This window comes from Brachypodium distachyon, chromosome 2, assembly GCF_000005505.3.
Source record: "Brachypodium distachyon strain Bd21 chromosome 2, Brachypodium_distachyon_v3.0, whole genome shotgun sequence".
In the NCBI taxonomy this organism is placed as follows: domain Eukaryota; kingdom Viridiplantae; phylum Streptophyta; class Magnoliopsida; order Poales; family Poaceae; genus Brachypodium; species Brachypodium distachyon.
This window is the reverse complement of record NC_016132.3, coordinates 17,520,628-17,538,364: the sequence shown is the minus strand read 5'-3', so window position 1 is coordinate 17,538,364 and position 17,737 is coordinate 17,520,628. Positions and strand designations below refer to the sequence as shown.

The 17,737-nt window shown below is 51.8% G+C and overlaps 4 protein-coding genes across 4 annotated transcripts; 2 read left to right on the top strand and 2 right to left on the bottom strand.

The window, feature by feature from the left end:
• Positions 1-28: 28 nt before the first annotated feature.
• LOC104583125 lies at positions 29-1,910 on the bottom strand. The gene is made up of 2 exons (XM_010234864.3): positions 808-1,910; positions 29-711 (listed from the first exon to the last, which is right to left on the bottom strand). The coding sequence occupies exons 1-2, from the start codon at positions 1,672-1,674 to the stop codon at positions 118-120; spliced, it is 1,461 nt and encodes a 486-aa protein (XP_010233166.1). The 5' UTR covers positions 1,675-1,910; the 3' UTR covers positions 29-117.
• A 3,388-nt stretch (positions 1,911-5,298) lies between these two features.
• On the top strand, positions 5,299-6,356 carry LOC100832233 (dof zinc finger protein 5). The gene has a single exon (XM_003565998.4). The coding sequence runs from the start codon at positions 5,355-5,357 to the stop codon at positions 5,967-5,969; it is 615 nt and encodes a 204-aa protein (XP_003566046.2). The 5' UTR covers positions 5,299-5,354; the 3' UTR covers positions 5,970-6,356.
• Positions 6,357-8,305: 1,949 nt separating this feature from the next.
• LOC104583124 (interactor of constitutive active ROPs 1) lies at positions 8,306-10,142 on the top strand. Its single transcript, XM_014898454.2, has 3 exons — positions 8,306-8,520; positions 8,607-8,769; positions 8,891-10,142. The coding sequence occupies exons 1-3, from the start codon at positions 8,384-8,386 to the stop codon at positions 9,887-9,889; spliced, it is 1,299 nt and encodes a 432-aa protein (XP_014753940.1). The 5' UTR covers positions 8,306-8,383; the 3' UTR covers positions 9,890-10,142.
• Positions 10,143-12,460: 2,318 nt separating this feature from the next.
• LOC100834493 (cytochrome P450 71A1) lies at positions 12,461-14,510 on the bottom strand. Its single transcript, XM_003568064.4, has 2 exons — positions 13,361-14,510; positions 12,461-13,278 (listed from the first exon to the last, which is right to left on the bottom strand). The coding sequence occupies exons 1-2, from the start codon at positions 14,318-14,320 to the stop codon at positions 12,634-12,636; spliced, it is 1,605 nt and encodes a 534-aa protein (XP_003568112.1). The 5' UTR covers positions 14,321-14,510; the 3' UTR covers positions 12,461-12,633.
• Between the last annotated feature and the right edge of the window lie 3,227 nt (positions 14,511-17,737).

Sequence of the window (17,737 nt, the reverse complement as noted above, 5' to 3'; positions counted from 1 at the left end):
TTTTCATGGTGGGGTGTGAGTTGTGGTGTGCGTGGATGTGGTAACGCATAACTACAGATTCAAGGACAACAAAGTACAGTAACATCCGTGCAAGACCACAATTAGCATGCAGTACTGCTACTTGTGTAAATCATATATCCGTATGTGCCGTACCCTGCCATGACCGGCGACCTTGGTCTGGTAACCGGAGCACCATGGAGACGGTGCCTCCTTCCTGTGCTGCTCAGACGTCGGCGGAGGCTTGTTGGACACAGACGGCTGCAGCAGCGCCCGCGAGAGCCAGGATTCCGAAGGCGACTTGGGCGACGGCAGGACGAGCACCGGCTGCGCCCGAGCCACGACGGCGTCACGCTCACGCCGCCTGGCCGCGGCATTCTCCTGCAAAAGCGGCGGGAAGCCGTGCAGGCCGGCGTTGTTCCTGCTTGATGCCTTCCTGCCGGCCGCCTTCGGCGTCCCGGCGCATTCCGGAGGCGGTAGCGGCGCCGCAGCCTTGCCGCCGGTGTGTTCGTGGTGTTCGTCGTCCGTTCTGTCGAGAACCAGGAGCATGCCCAGGTGGGTAGTAGCCTTGGGACGGTGGACTCCACCTCCAGCTGCTTGATCCGTGACGCAGAGTCGACTATCCAGCTCCGATGCCAGGGTGCCTGGCCTGATCAGCCTGCACAGGCGGTCCGATCGCAGCAGCGAGCTGATGTACACCTCCTCCCAGGTTTGCTGCAACATTGATATATTCTTTTTCAGACATGACAGTGCTTAAAACTGTATAGAACTGAACCGAACATAATATAATATACGGAGTATCATGTTTACCATGCAGTCCATGCTAGCGCTGTGCTCAGCAGCATGCCGCTGCCCGTCTCGCGGGCGCGGCAGGAGTGGATTCCTTTCGCTATGGCGGCGGCGCCGGCGCCGAGAGTTGAGGAGGAGCAGCAGGTCGGCGCCCTTGGCGCACCGCGTGGGGAGGAGGCCGCACCTCCTGGACGCCGCGAAACCCGCCGTGCTGTGCGCGTCCTCCCACTCCTCCTCCTCCGTGTCGCCGGCCTTCCCTCCGTAGTCTGGCTGCACATGCACAGGATCCGCCGGCGCTTCGACGAGGAGCCGCCTCGGCAGGCCGCTGTCACCCTTGCCATGGGCGCGCGCGTCGGCATGGTGTTGAGCCCGTCGCGCCGGCTCCAGCGGCATGGCGGACGCGCCAGTGGCAGCTTCAGGAGCCTTCCGGAATGTGGGCTGCTGGTGCGGAGGGACGCCGTCTGCGGCAACGGCGACGAGGGCCTTGGCGGCTTGCAAGAAGCGATCCATCATAACGCCGCCGCCTCGGGCACCACGGCCGGTGGCGGCATCGCTAAGGCTAAGGCCGTTGACGCTGCTGCAGTTGGCGGTGAAGCAGCTGTCGGCCCGGGAGAGCGCGTCCTCTGAGAACCGCGCTGCTTCCGGAACGGGCGCGGGAGGCTCTGGCCGTGGCGGCGGCGCGCGGGCGCGGCGGAACGTGCGCACGCTCTTGGGGTGGCCTGGGCTGCGCTCCCACCCGAACGGCACGCCGCCTCGTGCTCCGTGCGGGGTGGCGGCGTCCTCATCCTCCAGCTGATCGCAAAGGCGCCGCTGCTCCCCGGCGTGGCGTCGTCGCACGGAGAGCAGCGGCGCGGCGAGGTCGATGCGGCCGTTCGCGACATCGGACATCACGGCTCGCCTCGGCGGCTCAGTGCTCGTCCACTCACTCTGCGATCGACATGTATCGCCAGTGCCACTCACTGCGTACGTACGCTGCCCGTTAAATAAATCGCGGCCCCCTGGCTAGTCTGGGATCGATCCGATTCCGATCCGCCGTGCACTCGTGGTCGTCGATCTGGACCAGGCCGGGGACACGGCTACCTAACTGAACCAGCATCCATGTTGCAAAGTCAGGTTAACTGTTCATGCTGTACGTAAGTTAATTGGCTCATTGACCGGCGTCTATATATGCTGCTTCATCCATGCATGCATGCAGGGAAAAAGGTGAAAGTACGAAAGGACCTGTTGGTCTTGGACGATCGGGTGTCCTACCCTGGTTAATTCCCTCTTGGAGCTAGTGACATGACATGCAATCATGCATGATTTGTAGAGATCGTATAACAACCGGTTGGTGGACCATTTGTCGGCCGGGGCGATTGAGCGGTACACCATTAGATGCAGGGTCACGGTCGTCATACGGTGCCACGCAGGTTGCAACGAAACAAGTCTTTCTCGTCGTCGCCCGGCCGGGCCGCCGACACTGTTCTGTCTGTGCTTTCACCCCTGGAGAACACTGTTCTGTCTGTGAATTCTACTGTCGCTAGTATAATGCATGAGCCAAGTCCAACGCCATCTAAATGGCACTTTAATTTAGGTTGGTCAGCTGGGCTCTTGCACATAGGATCTATCTATACATGCAGCCAGCGACCTTGATCTGTCACGTCTCATCCACTAGTTGTTTGCATTGAAGAGCGGAGCCCACTTACATCTCCTTGCTGGCCAACTCGAAACTACTAATATGAGTAGAGTAAGTAAAAAAAAAAAGATCCTCTTGGAAACTCGCACATATATACAAGTTGTAGGAAAGAATAAAAAAATTTGGATTAGATCTACGAAACATTCAGTGCATTTGAATAAAGGAACCTAAGATCTTGCGCTCTCTCGGTGAACATTCAGTGCATTTGAATAAAGGATCCCTCGTCCACTCACTCCGTTTCTAAATACTTGTCACTGTTTTAGTGTATACATCTTTCAGGTATCGGTTATTCATGTTAAAATGTACGACACACACGTAAGTAAGACTCACCTTGCAGTTTTTACCCCATGGGAATGCACCATCATGGTATACTTTCGTGTCAGACTATTGAAATACACATAAAACCTTAATTTGATTAGAAATTTACTTGAGCAGCATCGCTTCCACCACTCAGACATGTCCTACTTTTATTGACATTGTAACACGTCGGTCAGTCAGGCCATTGTTCCTCAAAAACTTTCATGCGGGTGCACTTGCAAAAACAAAAACATTGCTGCCACCAATCTCGATGAATCTATGGTCGTGTTTGGTTTCGAAGACGGACGTGGGCTGCATCGGCTACGGCACGGGGGATGCATGCATCGGGGGTGCGAGCCGGCACTGCAGCAGCGTGTTTGGCTTCGCTGCATCCGGGGCGGGAGCAGCCGGTGAGCAGAGCGTCGTGGAGGACAGAAAGGGAGGCGCGGAGGTCGGGGCCGCCGTCGCTGGCGGCAATGGAGGGCAGGAGGAAGAAGGGGGCGCCCTCGCCAAGGAGGACGGAGAGGGAGGCACGGAGGTCGGGCCCGTCGTCGCTGGCGGCGATGGAGAATGAAGATGGGAGCGGCCTCGCTGAGCCCTATGTCGCCGGCGCCCTCGCCGTCGCTGCGGCCGTCGACGGAGAGCGGATCTTGCCGATGGTGGGCAGCGTTGGGGCAGGATGTGGAGGCAGCGACGGGCAGGACTGGGGCAGGGAAGGCAGCGGCGGGCAGGATACGGCGGAGGCAGAGGAATACGACGGGAGAGTTAGATGGGGAACGACTGAAAGAGCGTTGCACGAGAAAAACGGTTTTTGCAGATGAGCTGCAGGTGCAAACTAAGGCCCAGACAACCAAACCTCCTCAAACTTGCATTGCGGGTGCGGACCAAATGCGGTGCACTCGACCAAACAGCCCCTTTATGCCATCAGCCGTTCAACGATGCTATCCCCGGCCGAGCGATTCCAGGGTGAAGGTCAAAATCACGGCTCCTTCTCATCGTGCGGTTCTGCTCTTATATGGGCCTTGTCTTTTTTTTAACCAAGACTTATATGGGCCTACTTGCTCCTACCACTCTCAAGCGGCAAAGCGCGACCCTTGTTTGGACGGCCCCAGATTTGTACGATAGGCGCTCACAAGTCATAAATCTTGGCCGGAAAGTAGCACTTTCTTTTGAGTCAGCTCAGCCCAATAGCCCGACCATCATCCATTGCAAACGACCCCCCTCTGCCCCTCAAGTTTCTCCAGAAAACCATCTCAATTCTCAAAGTCCCAATCAATCACAAGAGAGAAAAAAATGTTTCAGCACAAGCATCGTTGCTGCACAGGAAAAACACTTTCCAACAGAAAGCGAGAAAGAAAATCTAAGTTTACCTAAAGTGCTATACAAAGCTCTAAAGGAAGACTTTCGCATGCATTGGCAGGGAAAGCAGCAAGCAAGCAAGGCCATGAGCTTTCCAACCAAGATGATTCGCATGCACTTTTTTTAATTTCCTTGAAAAGCTACTGTTACCCAGTGCCGTGCTAACCATATGGGAAAAGACCGTGAGCGCAAAAGGCAGGTATCCCTTTCTGCAGCTTGGCCAAAGCAAGCAGCAGGCAAAGCGTTTCGGATAGTCTTTATCGCTTTTTTCCGGCGCCCACAAAGCGGTGAAATGTCTAAAATTGAATTGGAAAGCAAGGAAGGAAGCTCTCTTTCGTCGCCTTTATCTTTTCTTTTTGCCACGAGAGTGATCGGATGCTCATCATCAAGACTCTTAGTTGGTAAGTATCCTTGAGCGTTGACGCTGGGCAGGGCTTGATCTCGTGCTGCGCCCTCCACTTGGATTATTGCAGGATTTTCAAGTGTGTAATGTGATAGTACTACTCCGTATATAGGATTTTGAATTTTAAGACGTTCTTTCTCCTGTAAAAGCCTTTTGGTCATAGGATTGATGCTACCAAATCTATTCATATGCCTTTGATTCCATCGAAATCAACGTCCACTCTCCATAGAATCAACATCTCCCATCCATTTAAAGCACCTTTATGTGATCTATCCAAACTACTCCTCCGTAGTGTGTTTTGCACTTTCATTCTTGTCAAACTTTTGCGTTTCTATTCCCACGTTCCCAAAATTTAAGTGTTTTAGCTAGGTTCACTGGCCTACAAACTTAGATCTTACCTACAACACAAAAATCCCTGTCAATGTAAAGCAGAAATCTCGAACTTCTTCCAATACTAAATTCTCCGTAAATCCCAAGCATAATTCATGCACTCGTTCTAAAACGGGCCTTGGTAACGGCGGCACACGTCGACGAGAGCCATCGAGGCAATTGAAAGCATGCAAGTCTGAACCGTGGCCACTGGCCAGGTGCTGATCAGACAGGGACACAAATGGAAACGAAACAGCGTCACGTTCACACATTCGCAAATGGTCCGCCGCAAAAGGAAAGAAATTACGGTGTCCACCGAACACCCACCAATTAATTAAAGATCACTTCTTTTTGGTAAAGCGAAAAAAGCACCAAAGATCACGCAGATATATATACCCTAGCTAGCTTGCTAAGTTGCACAGTCCCGGCCGTAGTCTACTCGACATCAGAAATCACCAGATCGACATGGTGGAGATGGGCGGCGGCGCGGCGGCGGCCGGGTTCAAGCTGTTCGGCAAGGTCATCACGCGGCAGCAGCAGCAGCAGCCGCCGACGCGCGCGAGCCCTGACAGCTCCTCGTCGGGCGGCGGGCGCGGGAGCGTGGAGCAGCTGGAGGAGGCCGCGAGGCGGGCGCGAGCGGCGGCCGGGGCGCGGCCGCTGCCGTGCCCGCGGTGCCGGAGCGAGGACACCAAGTTCTGCTACTTCAATAACTACAACGTCAACCAGCCGCGCCACTTCTGCCGCGCCTGCCACCGCTACTGGACCGCCGGCGGCGCCATCCGCAACGTGCCCGTCGGATCCGGCCGCCGCAAGAACCGCCCCGTCCTGCCCCACGCCGACTACCAGGTCCGTTTGGCGCCGGGACCGGCATCGGCATCTGCATCGGTGGAGGCTCCGGATATGGCGCCGGCGCTTGGGTTCATCCCTGCTCCGGAGCATGGCTGGTCGTCCTTGTATGTTGTCCCGTCCCCGTCCCCGGCGGCGGCGGCTTACAGAGGCCATGGCGCCGAGATGGAGCAGTGCTGGTGGCTCGTGCACGCGGAGCGCCCGCCGCTTGGCTCGTCGGATCCTGCGTTCTGATCCGGGTGAACAAATTAACAGCGTGCTCGATCGCTTTTGATTACCTCTTCTTTTCATGGAGATCAAGCCGGCCGGTCGACTCACGCGATGGTTAATTATTGCTAGGGTTTGGATCCATGAAATTGGAAGGCTTTTTTAGGTTGTAGACGTTTGAACTTTGCACAGAATTATAACATCTCTGTTTTATAATCTTTTCCCTCAACTTTGAATGCATGTAGAGTAACTTCCAACTTTCTGAAATGTTTTTTCTAGCCGAAGTTTCTGAAAATGTTGTGCCGTGGAGTTGGGTACGCCCGTGTAAAGTTTAATTTGCAAGTTTTTTTTTAGAGAGAATCGTCTGTGATTTTCTTTAAATTTGGCTTCCATTATAAGTACAATACTTTATCGTAAAATCAAGAAACTACAAGTAACTCGTGCACGATGAACTCTTTCGAAAAGTTCTCCGTGGTATCATATTTCGCAACACAAAGTGTAACACATCCGTGTAACACAAAGTATCATGAAGGCTTTAATAAAGAGATTGTTATCAAACTGGAGCAACAACACCGCCACTCGAACATCTGCACAAACTTTATTATCTTAAAAATATGGGACGTAATGAACATTGAATGATACTAGGACCATGATGATCCCTGAAGGTACATGCCAAGTCACAAAAGATCATGCCAATAAGAGAATACATTGATAAAAACTCATCGGATTCATATGAACAGTTTCAAAAGACATCAACCTAAAATTTCAACATCGGACACATCAAACCTACATACAGAAAAAAAATCTTTGGCTTTGTGGCACCACACACCGTCATAGAAGAAAAAGATGCAGAGTACAATTATTCTCAATGACGCTGCATGCTTCACCATAGCATTGTCGACGAGAAAAACACAAATCATACTGCACTAAAACTTTGTGGATGTTATTTGGAGTATCTGACACCCCCCAACCTCACAACGCCAAAATGACCGCGGGAGGTGAGGAATCCCTATGAGGACGCTAGTCCATCTCTCGAAGTCCTAACTTCTCACAATGTTTGCATGCCATGAAATGTATATTTGCGACGGCAGGCTTTATGGCGGCCCATGATGACCTGGGAGAATTGCGCCAAGGCCGAAGCCCAGACGGCCTGGCCCAGAAAATCAGCATGCAAACGGCAAAGGGCCAAACGCCCAAACATAAGGGAAACAGAAAGCCCAGCATGATCGGAACGACCAGTCCGTACAAGCCGAACAGACTCCAGCCGAACACGTACGTGCACGGTGCGCCTCAATTCCCCCCGGACAAAGACGTCGTTTCTGATCTTCATTTCCAGCTCGTACAACAAGACTGCAAAGAGGCGTAGCTTAGCTTAGATGCAGACGCAAGCCGGTATGTGTCGAATTAACTTAGAAGCTACTACTCATGTCTCCGTACGTACGTGCACGGTGCGCCTCTCTGTACGTGCCGATGCAGGTGATGCCTCGCGTCAACCGGGTGAGATGCAGCACTCAGTTTTCTGCTTCGATCAGTCTGTTTCTGTCTGTTTGGTTTATATAGCTGAAAGAAAAATGAGAAATTCTCGTGTAATTTTGATCACAATCGAATGAGGTAAGCTTTGATCATCAACCAAACGCACCACGATTCTTCAGGTAGATGAACTTTCAGAAGAAGAAGAAACGAGGGCAAAAAAGAATGCTGTTTGGGCGGTCCGATGAAATAGCAATAAAGATGAGAAGTAAACTGAAAAAAAAATTACTCTCTTCGTCCGGAAATAAGCTACTTCATCCGTCCAACAAAAGTTTGTCAAAATTTGGATGTATGTAGACATGATTTGGTGTATAGATGCATTTAAATTTAGTCAAAGTTGAGACATTTTTTGTTTGGACGGAGGGAGTACTTAGGTCATTTATTTTCAGACGCAGGAAAAATAAAAAGAGTGTCTATTTCTCAGTCGACTAAAAAATAGTTATTTCTCAATCGACAATCGTAGTCATTCAATGAAGATTTTCTTATTCATCAGATCTACATTTATCTTACACGAATCTCAATAATTGAATCAAAAGATTGTTATCATTGACTTAGAAATAGTTATTTTTTTTAGAGGAGAAATAGTTATTTCTTAGTTGCCTAAGAAATAGCAAAACCGGAGAATAAATTGTCCGGGCACTTGATGTCAGTGTAAATTTCCAGGTAAAATGATCATTTTTGTACCAGCGAAAATAAAAGTTCATTCTGCACGCTGTACTACAAGTCAACTGCCTAAACTGAAACAAGATTAAGCAGATCAGAATTCTCGATCACAGCAGTAATTGATGTACCATATGCCGAGCTCATCCGCATTAACACCCAAGGGAGACTTGCAATCCAACCAAAGCTTCCCGGACGCTCGCTCATGCATATTCGGGCAACGATATAATCCAAGGATTTGTAGTTACATTATGTTCCAGAAACCATCGCACTTGCCTCACATAAGCTCCTACGTACTCCTGCTTGATCCGATGCTCGGGCGCGCGGCCCACGCCAAGAAGCCGAGCAAGTTCGAAGACTCGGACAGCAGCCACATGTCAAGACCCAGGTACTGATCGACAGATCGAGAACAGCTTACTATACTACTCTGCTGATTGATCACTCCAAGTTAATTTATCGTTGCCTTCACTTCAGGGGAGTGTCTGAGCTGCCGCATCGGCCAGCTCCGCGTCTGCCCCCGCACCTGACCAAGCCTGCCGCGACGGCGCCCGTCGTCTGGGAGGCGAACGGCGCGCGCCACCGTGGTCTCCTCGCCGCCGGCCGAGGGACGCCGCCGCCGCGCAGCCCGTTGCACGAGGCAAGCACGATGGATCATGGATCTCGTCAAGTGAACAGTAGTGTTTTTCACAATGCGTACGTAAGACATCAGACATGTATGTGACACTTTTGTGCGATTTTGTTCTCTGGTGAATCTGCAGAAGAAGCCAGCAGGGTCGCGGGCGGTGGCGCTGGAGGCGAAGCTGGGGAAGGCGCACGACCAGCTCGCGGAGATGCGGGAGCAGCTCGCGGCGGCCGAGAAGGCCAGGAAGGACGCCCGCGGCGCGTTCGCCGAGGCCAAGAAGCGCGCTGCCGCCGCCAAGAAGAGAGACCGAGCCGTCGACAGCGTGCCGGCAGAACAGCAGCAGGATGCTGCAGAATTCGCCGCAGACGGTGTTGCCGATGGTGGCCGCGAGGAGACCAGAAGCAGGAGCTCGCCGGCCACCGACGTTCTCGAGCCGGCCTTGCCAGACACGGAGAACAGTGTTGCCCTCGTTGTTGCAGGCGGTGATGGCGAGATGAAGGGAAACCCGGAGGCGGACCAGCTGATCAGGGCTAAGCTGGCTGCGAAGGACAAGGAGGCGTACGAGCTGCGGCCGAAGCTGATGATCAAGGACATGGAGATCCACGACCTGAGGACGGAGGTGGCCGCGAAGGACGCCGACTTCGACGAGGTTATGGCGAGGCTGATTGCCAAGGACGCCGAGACGGCCGCTCTCGGAGCCCACAACGCGCACCTGAGGAACACGGCCGAGGAGGCCACGAAGGCGAGGGGAATGGCCGAGCAGGCGCTGAGGGAGAGCGCGGCGCGGGAGGCCCGGCTCGCCGAGCGGCTGGCCGCGTCGGAGCGCGCGCGGGAGGCGCTGGACGCCGAGGCGAGCCGGGTGCGCGTCCAGAGCGAGCAGTGGCGCAAGGCGGCCGAGGAGGCCGCCGCGGTGCTCGGCGCCGGCGCCGGCAGCATGGGTGAGCAGCGGCGCGTCGGGGCGCGGGGAGGCGGCAAGGAGACGCGGCGGCGGCGACGGCATGGCTCGGCTGGCAGCAACGGCGATGGGATGGAGAAGCGGGACGCGGCGGACGACGAGGGCTCCGGTGGCGTGCGGAAGGCTGGTGGCTCCATGCGGGTGCTCACCGACCTGTGGAGGAAGAAGGTGCAGAAGTGATCGGGAGGAGGGCAGGCGCGATCGATCGCCGTACTGGGAACGTTGCAGCGATCGGCGCATGGCACTTGAAAGTGGGATCCATTTCCAGATCGATCGATCTCTGACGAGGAACATACACGTGTTTACTCTAAATTATCATTATTGCTCGCCTTAATTTTCTGGTAATACTGTAACACATTATCATGCTGTTTGATTATGATAAGTTGGTTCGATAAAATAAAATTTGGCTGTGGTTTCTCACGCGACCAACAGACATATTTCATCGCCGAAAAAAACTTTTGAACTACTTCGTAACATTTTTTGGGTAGTTGTGTGGGCATTGCTGAATTATAGTAGTGTTCAACACTAGAAAATTGTATGACGCCTAAATTACGGTGATTACAATAATATTTTGGCCCATGTTGAATTGATCAAAGTTTCAGATTTCAGAAAATATTGGGAGCAACTGGTATGAACATTTATATATTGTTTTATGTTGGGCTAGTCCCTACACATGGTCAGGTGGTGAGCTGCAGCCCAATAAAGCTCAAAAGTCCAGCTCACATGAAAATGGATTTCAGGCTCATTCAATGGCTGAGATGCCTCCTTGAGAGAGAGGAGAAGATGAAGAAAACCCTAGCACCACGCTTGGACGTAGATATTGGAGCCAGAAATTGGGAATGCATTGGATATCCCGAATTCCGTTGTTTGGGAGTCGCTGGAATATTGACTGCTGGAATTGGGTCGAATTCCGAACCGTCTCCCGCACTGCGTCCCGTAATTCCGAGCCCCCGAGCTCCGTATTTCTCGGAATTCATCCGCGACCTCCTCTGTCCCGAAACGTTTTCTTCCCCGAGCCATTATCTTCCTCGAGACGCAGAGGGGCGACTCGCGAGCAAGGCGACCACAGGCGGCGCGCGGTGGTCGACGGCAGCGGGCGGCGTGCGGCGCAGGTGAGAGCCCTCTCTATTGCATCCCCTCCCTCTCAGGTGCGGCGGCCGAAGCTGAGCTGGACCAAGCCTCCCCCGCATCCGTCTCCACCTCATGGTCGCCTGCTCTTCTCCGGCCACCTGCGCGCGTTCTTCTCCAACCACGGGGTCGAGCTGGACCAAGCCCCCCTTCCCTCCCATCACACACATCCACGGGAGAAGAATTAGAGACGAATCTCAATCAGATCTGAGAAGGAGGAAGGGAGGAACGAGGAGGAGTACGTAGCAGAGAAGTTGGTGTTCAACTACTGGTTCTGGTTCTTCTGTAATCTGTCCTTCTCGTGGAATTGATTGATGTATGTTCAAGTTCTGCTCCCCGTCCTCCACCATTCTCTTCTTTGTAATCTGTTCTGCTACCGGCAGTTCATGTTCAAGTGGAGTACCTCGCTGTCCTTCTTGTGTAATTGATCGATCTATGTTCATTGTTCGTTCATAACTTGTCGACCTATAACTTAGATCACTGTGTCTTGTGTATTTGTTGCTTGATTTTAAGAATATTTTTGCTTGATTTAAATTCAAGTTGGAGTTACACCCAAACAGGAATTGGAATTGCCTCTCCTCTTTGATTCCAACAATCAGTTACATGGGCATCCAAACAGTGGTATTGAATTGGAAGCTCAATTCCCTTTCTCCTCAGATTTGATATTGGATCCGCAGTTCAATTCCTTGGTTGAATATCTACGTCCAAACAAATCCTAACCCTTGCCTCCTCAGTGTCTTTTCTTGGCTGCTGAGAGTGAGAGAGCAAGGGAAAGAGCAGCACACACCTACAACCAAAGAGAGTAGAGAAGAGAGGAAGAAAAACTCTGCCCAGATTCGAGCTCTGTGTTGATCTTCACCAAACTTGTCCGTTGAGGCTCATATGTGCTTGGATCAACTCCAAACTTGGTGAATTTATTACACACTCAAAGCATTTCGATTTGGTTAGTTGGTTTGAGATTGAGTGGTCAGAGAGTGGGATTAGTGGGTGTCTTTGTCAAATTTGTTTGCTGAAACTTCTTAGACGCGTAGTGTTTGGATGTCGGTTTGAGGGGTCAAAAGATGTCAGATTGAGCTAAAATTTTGACATTGTGTTGAGAACTCATAGAACTACATATCTGCCAATGCAAGTTCCACGCATTTTGGACCAGCCGTTTAAGAACAATAATATGAAAACCGAAGGAGACATAAACTGCATATTTCTCTGTTTAGCTGATTTTGAGCTATATTCTTTCGCTCCTGTTAGAGTGGTGGTTGTTGATGGTGATGTCAAGTTTGTAACTTGTAATGGTATTTGTTGTGATTTTCTAGAAATTTGAAAGAAGACTCCATTACATTCATTTCGCTAATAGTGGAAATGGAAGTGGACCGGCTCGGTCCGTGTTATTTACTCCTCACTTTGAGGAGGTTTTGCACGTAAATTATTGTGTCTCCTGTGCATGTGATTGTGTTTATTCCACCGCTTACTTATTGGTTGAACCTATTCTTACCGTTCATTACAAGTTGAGGGGGCTATTGTTTGATTTATTACTGTCCAGGCCCTTAACATTTTGGAGGGGATAAATGAGTAGCTAGCCCTGGGAGAGACTAATTAACCGTAGGTAAGAACTGAGCGGCGACAATATAGAAAAAGTATGCATGCATGGAACCATATTGGTTGTACCGGTACACTTTAGATGCATGGGAGCCACATCGATCCATTTTCGAGCTACGCTTATCTTCTTATTGCCGAGGAGGAGGAATTAATTAACTCGTACTCGAACACAGTCGATCAATGCATTATGAATGCATGCTAGCTTACACGGGTGTCACGGCAAGGGTCAAGGGGTGCTTAAGCCCAGGCGACAGCCCAGTGGACTCGACGACCTCAAACGACTCCAGGTCCCGGCCGGCCGGCAGCGCCCAGTCGAAATGGCACATCATGTTGGCCAGCGTGAGCTCCGCGAGGCGCGTCCCGAATGCCACCCCGGGGCACCCCCTCCTGCCGGCCCCGAACGGTATGAACCTCGTGTCCTTGCCGCTATAATCCACCATGGCCGCCGGCCCGTGCACGAGGAACCTCTCCGGCCGGAACTCCTCCGCGTCCTCGCCCCACGACTCGCCGTCCCGCCCGATCGCCCACGCGTTCACCATGACCCGGGTCCTTGCCGGGATGTGGTAGCCGTGGAGCCGCGTGTCCTGGATCGTCTCCCGCGGGATCAGGAGCGGCACCGGCGGGTGTAGCCTCAGCGCTTCCTTCATGGCCGCCTTCAGGAGGCTCATCTTCTCCAGATCTTCTTCCTGGACAACAACAACAGAGCTTCCCTGCTGCTTCTCCCCTGCTCCAACGACCTGCCTCACCTCTGCTTGCACCTTTTCCATTTCCCTCGGGTTCTTGACGAGCTCTGCCATCGTCCATTCCACGGTCTTGTATGTCGTGTCGGTGCCTGCTATGAACATGTCCTGCAACATACGGAAACGGATTACAATTGCTACTTACTAGGCAGTAGAAAGTCGATCGTCTTGGTTTTGATCGTTTTATTACCAAGATGAGTCCCTTGGCATCAACCATGTCGAGCTTAACCCCCTGGTCACCATCCCTGACGATGGAGAGCAGGTCATCCAGGAGGTCAGGAGCAGCAGCCTCTGCCTCGCCGCCGCCGGCGTTTCCTCCCCGGCTCCTCTCGTGCTCCTCGAACGCCCTCTCGAGAATATCATCAAGCTTGGCCGCCGTCCTCTTCACCCTGGCGTCGAGCCCCGTGGCCCAGTCCACCACCCACCCGAGCCGCGGGAACACGTCACTCACGGCGATCGTCCCAAGCAGATCAGTAAGCTCCGCCATTATCTCCCGCACCGCCCCCGGCTCCACGCCGCCCAGCTTGTCCCCGAACGCCGCCCTCGAGATCACGCCGTACGTCAAGCTCACGATGAGCTCCGTCACGTCGATTCCTCCGTGCTTCTCCTCCTGGGAGCTCGCGGCCGAGCGGAGCCGTTGGAGGAAGGAGGAGAGCTCGTCGGCTCTGAGGCCGCGGAAGGAGTCGACACGCTTGGCGCTGAGCAGGTGCACGACGGCGATGCGGCGGAGCTGGCGCCACCGGTCGCCGTAGGGGCTGAATCCCACGTCGCGGCTGTCGTAGAGCGTGCCCCGGGCGGTGCGCTGCTGGGGCCGGCTGCAGAAGACGTGGTCCTGCGTCCTGAGCACGGCCTCTGCCATGGCTGCCGAGGAGACCACGAAGGTCGGCGCCGCGGAGCCCAGGCGGAGGAAGAAGAGCGGGCCGTGCCGACGCGCGAGGAGCTGCAGTCTACGGTGCGGGTGGTGTCTGCCGACTAGCTCGTGCAGGTTGCCGATGATCGGCAGCGGCCGTGGCGAAGGCGGCTCTTCCTGCGGACGGTCGCCCTTGCGGCCTGCAGGTCTGAAGCGGCCTCTGGCGAAGACGAAGCAGGAAACCACGAAGAGGAGGAACAGAAGGAGGGTAGAGCCGTCGAGCTGCTGAAGAGACGCCATTAGCTACCCGAGGAGCGTGCGTGAGTGTTGTTTCTGACTCGCAACAAAGCTTGCACGGCGCAACAGAGTATCTCTGAGCTAAATAAGCTGGTGCACTGCACACGCGTGCATGGCCACAGAAGAACAGAGCTGATAAGCTGTTGGTGCGTACGTAGAGCAAAGGGCCAAAGAACATGAAGCGGCTAATAAGCTGGTGTACAGGACACTACACGCATGCACGGCCACATAAAAAAGGTTGACCGTGCCAGATAAATACGGCGTCGGTGTCCCGTTGTACGTGTCGACAGTCGGCACACGTATGGCTACGGAACGGCCGGATAACCGTCCGGTGACACGGTATCGGGAGGAAGAGGACGTTTGCACGGTGAATCGGCGGTTGTTGCAGACTTGCAACACGCTTTGCACGGTGCAACAGAGTATATACTAGCAAGAGGTACGTGCTGCAAACTGCCAAAGAAAGAAAAGAACGGTGTACGGTACACTAGACGCCTGCATGGCCACAGAAAAAAGGTTGCCGTTTATGGCTACGGCATCGTGTCAATATCGGTCGGACACACGCGTATGGCTGCGAACCGGCCGGATAACCGTACCGGTGACACAAAATCGGGAGGAAGGGGACGTACGGCGATGGAGTATGTACTCCGTATATGCAACCAAAACGGCTCGTGGCTGTCTGGACGGCCGGGGAAACGGCCTCGAAAATCTGCTCTCGGCAGCAGCACGTAGTAGTCGTTCCGATGCGGCGATGCCGACCGGGGAAGAGTCTCGAAGAACTGCAGGCACGCACGTGTTTGCTACATCAGGCCCATGCACGCTTGCCCTGGCTATAGGATGGTTGGGCCGGCCACCGAGCTTCGTAAGAAGAATCGAGTCTGTTTTAGCTGGCCTAGCCTTGGCCCATTGCAGCAACGATGGCCCATCCAGGACTACTATAGATCAGCCCGCACAGTTTCTTTTTTATTTTACAGTCACTAGCTTGATTACTGCGTGTTACTCCCTGTCTCTGTCAAAAGTAAGATCATGCGTTACTTTCCCGAAAAAGGAGGTTGAGTGAACGGCAATGCAGAGCTGCCAACAAAGAGGCTGTGCCCAAATAGGACATGCACTAGATGATCATAGATCACTCTCTTTCGTCCAATGAGCTCACGCCGCAAGTTCTCATGAGAATCTGAAATGGCTCCTTCTGCTCGGTTGTAGACTTTTCAATACCGGTAAATGGTTCCGCCAACTAGTAGTTTCTCGATGGCTCCTTTCCGCGTTCATGAAAAAATTGATAACTATTGGAATTTGCACACAAAACTGACTCTTCAAATCATAACCGGGTTTTTTTTTGGGTGGTTTTGCTCCTTCGAAGTTCAGGAAAAACTTTTTTTTTCATCAATAAAATAAGGAATACTAAAAAGTAAGAACGTGCAAAAGATTCATGCAAAAATGACAGTTTGTTTTGTACGAAAAATAGAGGAATCTATTTATCTCTTATCCTTCTTGCACACAATAGTTAGTTTGATTTTTTTCCCAGGTTATCATTTCCATAGATTTTTTTAATCCAATGAATATCTTCTAGTTTACCGGAAACTCTGAAATGACCAGAATCCAAAACTGTGTTAGGATTTAAGTTGAATTGTTAAGGTATAGATGTACAGACAGTCGTCTAGTACTTTGATGTTTAAATTGAGCAAATTGCACAAAACACTCAACATTGGTCCGGTTGTTGCGCAAAACACTCACGATTAGTTTTCTTTGCGCAAAATACCTACTATTCGTCTAATCAGTTGCACATAAGTCCTAATCCGAGTTTTAGCGCGTTAACGAGATTTCTGACCAGTGGGGCTGACGAAGATGTAACTTCGACAATGTTCATATCGATAGACTTGTATCAAGGAAAGATGAGTGTGTGTCGATGAACTCGTCGGCTAACAAGGACACAGGGGACACGATTTACCCAAGTTCAGGGCCCTCGATGAGGTAATACCCCTACGTCCTGCTTGTCGGATCTGTATTGATGAGTCGATTACAATGGGGTGCCGCAGAGTGTAGATGCTCCGAGTCGTCGAGTGCGTCTAGGCGACTTGTATCTAAGTTGGAGGTGTCCTCTTGGCTTCCCCTCCTGGTCCTTTATATATGCAGGAACTCAGGTCTCAGGCAAAGTCCAAGTCGGTTACAATGAGGAGATATATTCTAATTAAAATTCCTCGTCTTGAGTCGCAAGATTTGGCATGTAGGCTCCTGGAGTCGAGGTAGGCTTCCTTGTGGGCCCCAGCTGGGCTATATCGGGTATACTCGAGTCGGGTACGTGGTTAAGGCCCAGACTGCCATGTTGGCACTGACGGGTGGACCCCAGCGGTCAGAAACCTCATTAACGCATTAAAACTTGGGTTAATACTTATGTGCAACTGATTAGACAAGTAGTAGGTGTTTCGTGCAAAAAAGACGAATAGTGGGTGCTTTGCGCAACAACCGGACCAATGTCAGATGTTTTGTGCAATTCCCTCTGTTTAAATTGGACAACTCTATGGTGTGAAAGAGAAAGAGAGAAAACAAAATTATCAGTTGCAAGTGAGTCGAATAGCGGGGACTGATGAGAACCGGAGAAGGACCACACGCATGTGCCCAATCACGGTGAGACGGGCATGGCTATAAGTGGAAGCAACAAAAGCACACAGGAGAAAAGAAAAGGAGCACAACAATGGGCAAACACAACACTCGCATATAACTCACGTACTGCTCTGCTGCACAACAAAAGTAACCACACCTGTCTGAAAGGTTCCGACACGACATGCATATATGGAAAGCAAAACATGTACTCCATATATTCGCAAGTGAAATGATGTTGCAAGCTCAGAGCATTTCACCTGTTTATGGACAGGGGGATAGATTTGCAAGCTCAGAGCATTTCACCTGTTTCTCATCCATTGACTTGGTGATTTGCAGCTTCTGTTTCTGTTATCTAAAAAAACATTATTTGTTGGATACTGTGATCTTTACTGCATTTCTTGTATCACATAAAAAAATGCATACCATCATTTTTTATTGTTCGTCTTATTAGTTATATAGAAGTATAGAACTGTTTATCTTTCTCTTGGTTCCTGGTCATGGTGTAATAATAATGAACTTGTTCTTTGTTGAGCTGATTATGATGATGTTGTCATCCCCATTTGTTCTTTGTTGAGAAAAATCTATGCACTTCTACGTCTACCATCATCTCCAAGGTCAGTTGGCCATCCTTCCGCTTCTACTCTTTCGATTTTCTTTTACAAATGTCTTGCCAAATGCACAGTCTGATTTCAAGCATGTGGCATCATCGTTCAGGTGGTCTCCTCCCTATTGCTGAAGGACTAAAGCTTTTCCAGTGCCCCAAGGAGTTGGCTCAGGTTTGCATCTGAATATGTATCAAAATTCACAGCTGGGATCAAGATT

Bases quoted from the DNA above. Each gene is read 5' to 3' on its own strand.
- LOC104583125 (XM_010234864.3), bottom strand. From the start codon at position 1,674: ATGTCCGATGTCGCGAACGGCCGCATCGACCTCGCCGCGCCGCTGCTC. The intron at 712-807 runs GTAAACATGATA...TCAATGTTGCAG, and splicing joins GCGCTAGCATGGACTGCATG to CAAACCTGGGAGGAGGTGTA.
- LOC100832233 (XM_003565998.4), top strand. From the start codon at position 5,355: ATGGTGGAGATGGGCGGCGGCGCGGCGGCGGCCGGGTTCAAGCTGTTC.
- LOC104583124 (XM_014898454.2), top strand. From the start codon at position 8,384: ATGTTCCAGAAACCATCGCACTTGCCTCACATAAGCTCCTACGTACTC. The intron at 8,521-8,606 runs GTACTGATCGAC...CCTTCACTTCAG, and splicing joins AGCCACATGTCAAGACCCAG to GGGAGTGTCTGAGCTGCCGC. The intron at 8,770-8,890 runs GCAAGCACGATG...GTGAATCTGCAG, and splicing joins CGCGCAGCCCGTTGCACGAG to AAGAAGCCAGCAGGGTCGCG.
- LOC100834493 (XM_003568064.4), bottom strand. From the start codon at position 14,320: ATGGCGTCTCTTCAGCAGCTCGACGGCTCTACCCTCCTTCTGTTCCTC. The intron at 13,279-13,360 runs GTAATAAAACGA...CGTATGTTGCAG, and splicing joins ATGCCAAGGGACTCATCTTG to GACATGTTCATAGCAGGCAC.